Source organism: Prinia subflava, chromosome 2 (genome assembly GCF_021018805.1).
Source record: "Prinia subflava isolate CZ2003 ecotype Zambia chromosome 2, Cam_Psub_1.2, whole genome shotgun sequence".
Taxonomy (NCBI): Eukaryota; Metazoa; Chordata; class Aves; order Passeriformes; family Cisticolidae; genus Prinia; species Prinia subflava.
This window is the reverse complement of record NC_086248.1, coordinates 32,932,605-32,940,767: the sequence shown is the minus strand read 5'-3', so window position 1 is coordinate 32,940,767 and position 8,163 is coordinate 32,932,605. Positions and strand designations below refer to the sequence as shown.

Below are 8,163 nucleotides of genomic sequence, written 5' to 3'. Positions count from 1 at the left end.
GTCAGAAGAGTTCTGCATTACTCATATTTTTATTATTTATGAAGCATAACTGCTTAAGCTATGAAAAAAAATGCTGCCTAGTGATTGTACTTAGAAAAGTATTCTCTGAAAAGATAAATATTTCCCTCTGAAAAGGCAGCTGGTGAGACTTCTGAATTTTTTGCATTTTCAATGCATCTTGCCTGAATGTGGCCAACCAGGATGTACAGAAAGGCAAAGACAGTTTAGTAGGTGGGTCAGGAAAATGCTCTACAGAAAAGTCTGACTCACTCATCCAAGAAGGAGGAAGTCTGGGAGAAAGCAGGAGAGCAGACACCATCCCAGAGAAGCTCATAATAGCTCACAAGGCAGAACAGTGGGGATGTAACACCTCCCCCACTCTGGCCAGGTTTTTTTTGCTTTGTTGTGTGTTTTGGTTTTCTTAACTGGATCCATTCACACCAGGAACTACAGTAGGGTTTTCCTTTAGATAGAAGTAGATGCTTCGTCTAGTCCTGCATTCATATCTTCATCTTTCCTTTATGCTTGACCTGTCTTATGGAAATTCTTCACTATCAGGCTATGATCTAAGAGATGTTTAAGAGGAAAATCAACCTCTGTGATATCATATCTCAATATAGACTTCAAGTTATTAATTATAATTGCAAAACTGGGAGAAGAATACAATATTTCAGTAAATAGAATGAGTAAGCCTCCACTTGTAGTGACTCCTGTTTATTGTAATCACACACAATGAATAAGCTTTTATGGAAAATGTGCTTGGATGTAGCTTTGGATGCACAACTCAGGCATTAGGTATCTTTATGGACTGACTCATTACACATCCAGTCTTTCTGCATTTCCCTTCTGAGAACTTACAGGTTTTCAGACACAATCAAAACCAGGATGTCTGAAAGTTTATTTTTCACTTGTATTCCATGGAACAGAATTTCCCTGAACTCAAAAAGATCCTTGGCCAGAGTTTGAAAGGACAAAATGTAATACTCCAATGTAGTAACAGACTACAAAGTGAACAGCAACTGCTCTGGGTTCCTTATTATTCAGCACTTATTCCAGATCCTGGACTGACCTAAACTCCAGGACATGGAGGCCTTATGTTCAGAATTACACCAGGAACCTACCCAAATGATACCAGGCCCCTGTCTAAAGTGAAACCCAGAAGAATTGGGAAGGAACAGTGTGAGCTCCTTGAACTAGCATTTCCCCATGAAACCACCACTGGAAAAGTTCCAGCTATTACCTTGAAACAGGGTGTAAGGACATGCATATGGCTAAGTGTGAGGCAAGGTGCTGTGGGAAGACTGAGCACACAGGGAACTCTGAAAAAGAAGGGCTAGCTAAACAAGTTTTGCAGGACCCACCCATGTACAAAACCCACCAGCGTGCCAAAGTGGTTATTGAAACATCACGACCTGCACCGACCTAAGCTGCCGGCAGGAATTGCTGCTGGTGTTATCAGCAGGCAGCGTGTGAAGTGGGACCTAATGCCAACTAGGTCAGGACATGGTTACAAGCAGAGTCACAAGAAAGCCACAGCATGTATACAGAACCTAAAAGTGAATCTGTGGGACCAAACTTCTGACAAGCAGATCTGAACCCTGCTTTACCACAAAGTGCTGTAGTTGCCTACCCTTGCACTGCGTGCTGTCTTGTAGCCTTGCTCCAAAGCTGACACACGGGAATCAGCCTGCCATGATCCCAGCTTCCAGGTGCCCTTCTGAGGTACAGTGTATGAGCTCAGCAGGGAAGTTACAGCAAAGCCACAAAACCTGCCTGACTCCTTGAGGCAGTGGCTCAGGTGGCAGGTGGGAAGCACAGCTCTGGCCAAGCCGCTGCTGGTACACAATGCCTGCTAAAACATGATTGCTCTCCACTGACACTGATGGAGCAAATACATTCAAATGCTGCTTGCGAAAGGTGCTACAGTGACAGGCACAGAGATGGAAATCAAGTATCTAGGACCCAAAGAAACCCAACCAATTAAGGAATCTATTGTCACAGGGGTCAGAGCACAAGGCAGTGTGGTCTGCTAAACTTTTTAATCATGAATCCTTTCAGTCCTTTCAGCAAGGTAAGCGATTCCATTTCTGGCAAAACATCCCAGGCACTTATGATCACAGATTTATATATAGGGGGAATTCCCAAGCCAGAGATTACATCTCGCCACTTGCATACAGTAAGTGTAAGCCAAGGATCATCCTAAACTCCTTGAATATATCCAATCTCTTTTTGAACACACTGGTATCTTTGGCTTCCACAATACTTCAGATGTTCTTACATGTTGCATACTAAACCATAGGATCTTCCTTTCATCCACTTCTAACAGTCTGATCATTTCATCAACTCCTAGCCCTACGCAATGCTGATTTCCTCCTATCCAGCAGGCAGCCAGAGAGAGTTTCCTAAGGAAGTCATACAGCTTTAAGTCTTGTATGGAAGTAATTTCCATTAATATTCTAATTGGCTCCTTTGGTACAAAGTTTGGGCAGACATTTTCAGAGAACTATGCATAATGCAGAACAATATCCCCAAATAATGCTCCACAGTCCCTTGTGTTGTGTGCATGTTAGGATACCTTTTTCCCCATGTGAATTCCTTTGCATTCTGTCAGCATAGGTTTTATTTATGATGGAAGGCATATTTGGTAGTCTAATTTACAAGCTTCAACATGCATGAAGACCAGTATCATATTTACTACCTTCCCTTTCTGTGTTCCTAAGGCTAATCTAAAAATCACACAGGACAACATCTCACACAGCTCTTACAAACTCCTTTAGACTCCAGCAGTCAAAGCCGCCTGGTTCTGGAGAGCTTTATCAACTGCCTCAAAAGCTGCAACTGGCACATCAATTTCAAGTAGTTCTTGGACTAATATCTTACAGAGCATGGCTTGACATGAAAATTTTCAAGTTTCTCAGCTCTGAACATTGATGCATGTGACTTGGCTTTTCTTTCTATATGAGAAGCTAGAGCAGCAACAGGAGCATTCTCTAACCAATGGCAAACAGCAAGCCAAAAGCCAGGGTTTCTTTGAAGCTTCATCTGCTGCCCTAAAACCAGTGTTTTGTTCATATTTGCATTGCTCAGCACCCATCACTGCAGTTAGGAAGTGTCTTTACCTTTGCAGTGCTGGACACGTGCTGAGTCCAAAGATCAGACTGAAAGAGATTTAGGCAGACACCTTTCACTCAGGTACCCAAGACCTGCTGAAGACTCCAAATTTCTCATGACTGAGGTACCTTCCTGAAATGTTGGTGAGCAGTTCCTGCTGTGTGGCTCAAGAGTCCCTCCACTACACAGCAGCTACTGCAGTTCCCAGCACTTCCCCGCTACTGTGGAAGGGACTTCGCTGCCTTCTGCTGCACAGAACTGTGTCCCATTGCATGAACATCCAGACACATGTGGGTGACAAGTTTTATGCCTGAGAGAGTCTTTCAAAGTACAATGCCACTCTGCAATAGCAGTGAAGAGCTGTATGCCCCAATAAGTAACTGAACAGAAGCAGCACTGTACAGATCCATGGTACTGAACAGCTTTCTGCTAAACTCTACACAAACAAGACAAGGAACGTAAAGAGCTAAGACAGAAATATTTTATCCATGACTTGGTAATGCTAAGCTAACAGAATCGTTTAGGACATCTAAGATTGTCTATTCAAGACTACAAAGGAAGCAAGTACAAATCCAATTTGTATTTCCTTAAATATAGTTACTTAAAAGCCAATTAAAAATACAATTAATAGTAGCATTAAATAGGAGAAAAGCCAGACATAGACCATGTAACAAAGAGGAATTCAAAGCATGTCAGCAAAACTTACCGCACAACATACACATTAAGTGGGTACACAGACAAGCCAGAGATTCTTACAACATATTGGAGTTAAGACCAATGGACACTGTTTAAAACTGACCTATTCCTTGTGTTTATTTCAGGGTTCAGAACAGTGGTACCACTATTCCACATCAAATTAGTCATATCTTTCATTGCAAAATCTGCCTGGATTTTAGCAATTCATCTGATTAGAGCCAGAATCCTGAAATTGCATCACTGTTTAGCTGTGAATATTCTACCTGCCAAGAAAAGGAATTGAGGTGAGGAGTCAGATTTTTATCTCAGGTTTCATTTCACCAACTCCCATGAAAGTGTATGGACAGGCTCTATAAAGACTTCTCCTATGTTCATACAGGTGTACACCTCTATATCCTACAAGTAAATCACACCGCATTGCCTGCTCCATTCTTTATGGCCTTGATCTCACAAGATTTATCTCTTGAATACTTTATGTGAAGCTGTAAGCAAACAAGGGCACAACACTGTGCCAGCTCCCTGACAGACTGACAAGCCTTGTTCTCCAGGCAGGTGGGCACAGATAACCAAGTGGGGAGGAGATATATACATCAAGCAGGAAGGGAATACTTCCATAGCAGCAGTTTATCCTTAGCTGAAACAGGACGTGCCTTACCAATGAGAATGGTAAAGAGAGAAATATGATAAAAAGTGGTATTTGTTTTATTGTTGCTGCTGAGAACTCCATTTTGTGTGAGCAGCAAGGCAATAAGAGAAGAGAGAAGCAAGGACTTGTCATATCTGGCACCTGCAAGGATTAGCCAGAGATCCATGCAGAGGAGTTCAGGGAGCAAGCTAGACTTCACACCTGGGCTAGAACTCAAGTTTTGAATTTTTAAGTTGATACTTATCCCTACTCCCAGAATTAGTTAAAGCTGTTTAGCACAAGACCATTATCTGGTACTTAAAGAAAGAACAGAAATCCACAGGAGGGACCAAAATAGTGACAATTTAACAACTTACCTTCAGACTAACACACCCTGTGCTCTGCACTCTCTGCTGTTAGGGATTTTACCATTTCCCTCCTGCACAGCAACATGTATAGCACTAGCACCTTAAGAGTGCCTTCTACAAGACTAGATGAGAAGCAGGAATTTGACTCCTCCAGCATCTTGGTGGTGGATCTGTGAATAGATTTTTCTTGTTCCTTGGTCAAGTGTCCTTAGAGCAGAGGTATATGCAAGAAAACAGCCTCCTTTTTTTGTACTTGTCAAGGACTAAACTCTAGGTGCTGTCACAGGAAGATTGATGAGCCTTCAAAACTTAAACTCTATTTAGTATTTGAATTCCAACTAACCTTACAGAGTAGATTTCAGGCAGAGTCATAGAACCATGGAATCAAAAAATGTGCTGAGGTGGAAGGTACTCCCAAGGATCATCAAGTCCAACTCCTGGCCCTACACAGAACACCCCACAAGTCACACCATGTGCCTGAGAATATCGTCCAAACACTTCTTGAACTCTCTCAGGCTTGGTGCTGTGACCGCTTCCTTGGGGAGCCTGTTCCAGTACCCAACCACCCTCTGGGTAAAGAATGTTTTCCTGATATCCAACCTAAACCTCCCCAATACAGCTTCCTGCCATTCCCTCGGCTCCCACCACCAGAGATCAGTGCCTGCCCCTCATGAGGGAGCTGCAGACTGAGTCATGCTATACCCATTCATAAATGAAAAGGGAAGTCACCCTTCTGCAGTTAGGTTTCTTTTATAGTGTCAGCTGCTGAGCAGAGCTTTTGGACCACAGTTTTAAAGGCTGTAAACTCCCAAACCAATTTTTGCAACAAGAATTACAACAGGGAAGTTACTGAAGTGTTCTCGTTTACTTGTGTACACTTCACATAGCTGTGGTATCTCACTATCAGCTGATACAGTATTATACTGTACATGTATCCAGTAACAACTTATACAGAAACATACTCTGCTTTACCAGCCACCTTCTCTCTCCATTATATACCCTGTCCTGGAATGCAGCCTTGAGGGTGACAGTAATGCAGGATGGACATCTTGTAACCTTGAAAAAGCTTCTAGCAGTCTAACAGACCTGTTACTCAACATTCAAGATTGTTATTTTTTGTCCTTTAAAGCTAATCAAACAATGTTTCCATAATTCCCTTATACTTTCAAGACACCAGCAGAACCGGGTGAAATAATTGTCTATAAGGTAGAAAAAAAACTGGAATAAATTGAAGACTGGTAAGTGGCAGTTGCCTAGGTAGACAGACATCCTGCAGCATGTCATTGAGGTGGGGAAGGAGTATAAATCAACTGCCCATCTGCAATGGAAAAAAACTATTTAAAAGGGATGACAGATAACAACCCACTGCCTCTCATCAGCCCCAGGGCTCTTTCATAAGCTCCCTCTCATGCCAGTTATATTTCCTGTGGCTTCTTCAGCAGTCATGGAATAAGACAAAGGTTTGAGAAACCATACACTACAAAAAAATAGCTGTAGCTATTGTAGCACTGCTGTGCAGTAATGTAGCACTGCTTCTCAATATTCAACACAACTAGAGAAACAAAACAGCAAAAGCTAACAATTGTAACAACAGAGTAATTACAAGGACTTTTTTTTTTAAGATCTGTAATCTAGACCAGTACTTGGGAAACTTTTCAATTTATGAAAAGACATTTCTGCAGAGTAAAGATTTTCTTCACAAGTTTTTCTCTGAAGAGGCTGATACTTCTTTCCCCTCTCCCCAGAGAAAGCCAAAGTGTTTCAGTTCCCATACCCCAGCAGTCTCTCAAACTGTTTAGAATATGAAATGTGCAGGACAAGAAAGTTTTTTCTTCATTGACTTCAACTGTGAAAGTTTTAACATCTATATAACAAACTATTACCAAAAGGTGGAGTACAATTAGCATACATACTCCTTATGCCTGAAATACCACTGAACTTCTGCAGCAGCAGCACTAAGTCTTTAAAAAAATGAGCAAGAACACAACCATTATGGGGAACAAACCTTTTTCACCAGAAATATGGGACAACTAGCCCCATCCTGACAGATGGCTAATTGACATTCCACACCCTGTTTCATATAATGACAATGACATCAACATCTTAAGTTTATCATTCCGGGTTTGCTCTTAGGAAGGAGATGTGCTGTTCTTGTGTATGTTCCAACACTGGTGTGAGCACACATTCTCTGACCCTGCTTCAGCCCTCCTCTTTATCTGGAATAGTTCCCACTCCTGATCACTCTCCCTGTGTAGTGTGGAGAATCACAGCTAACCCAAAACAAGGGAGGGCAGGTAGGAACATACACTTGCACAAGAAAGGTAATTCAGTTAAAACCTGACCAAAGAACAACCATGTAAAATCCACTTCTCTTACATTCAGTGCATTTTAGAGAATGCTTAGTATTAATGCTTTTAAAAATCCAAATTAGTAATTTATTACCATTGTGAATCCTGAACAATTTTCTATTATTTTGAAATTTGAAAAGCAGACTACACTTACAATAGCATTTTTAATACAAGAGCCATTTTATTCATATGAGTTTGTAACAGTACTGATGATTCCATCATAACACTTAACCACAGGAATAGCTCAAAAACTGGGTGACATTTACATGCATCTACCAATATTGTAACTGGCGTTTTATACAAAGCGTTCATATCCTTGGTTATGGTCAAAACTGGACACGAGGTACTTGTTAGTAAAGGACAGAACAGCATAACACTGTTCATGCCTTAGAAGATGTTTCAAAAGATATTTAATGTTTTTCAGATACATCAATTGGCATTTTTTGGGAACTTTTTTTATATTAGCTTCTCATAAGAATGCACCTTAAAAGATTCTCATACAGGTTTTTGTACTCCAGACACTGTAGTGCTTTGTGACACAGACCATAATCACCAAATAGCCATTGTCATTGCTCAACCCAAGCAGCATGCAAGGAGTGAAAGAGTCCACAGTGAAAAGCATTCAATTGTTTTTAATGACCTGCAAACATTATCAGAAGAACACAACGAACATATAAAAATGCAACTTTGTGCTGAGTGTCATTTTAAAAGCTAGCAGCACAAAATATTTTTTGAACAGACCAGGCATCTGTTGCCTCCTGAACAGCAGTACGTCATTTTGTTGTCCATGTTTTTTGACTCCCAGTTTTTGCAAATGCTGATACATCAAGAGTTTTACCACTGCTGCACTGTTCATATAAAGTCTGAAAGTTAAACACACAGTATTCAGGTGAACACACTTGTACTGCACACGGATTCAATCTATTTAATAAACATTACCGCTTGAAATAAATCATCACAAACAGAAATATTCCATACCAAAATTGCTCTGTCAAATAAAAAAATAAAAACACAT

At 40.9% G+C, this 8,163-nt stretch overlaps 1 protein-coding gene across 2 annotated transcripts in view; it reads right to left on the bottom strand.

Moving 5' to 3' along the window:
• Positions 1 to 7,305: 7,305 nt before the first annotated feature.
• The window catches only part of TTK (TTK protein kinase), a 29,735-nt gene continuing 28,877 nt past the window's right edge, over positions 7,306 to 8,163 (bottom strand). For both annotated transcript variants that reach the window (XM_063389529.1, XM_063389528.1), the window contains exon 23: positions 7,306 to 8,011. In XM_063389529.1, the coding sequence (XP_063245599.1) occupies positions 7,922 to 8,011 (90 nt within the window). In that variant the 3' untranslated portion in view covers positions 7,306 to 7,921. The remainder of the gene's footprint in view (positions 8,012 to 8,163) is intronic.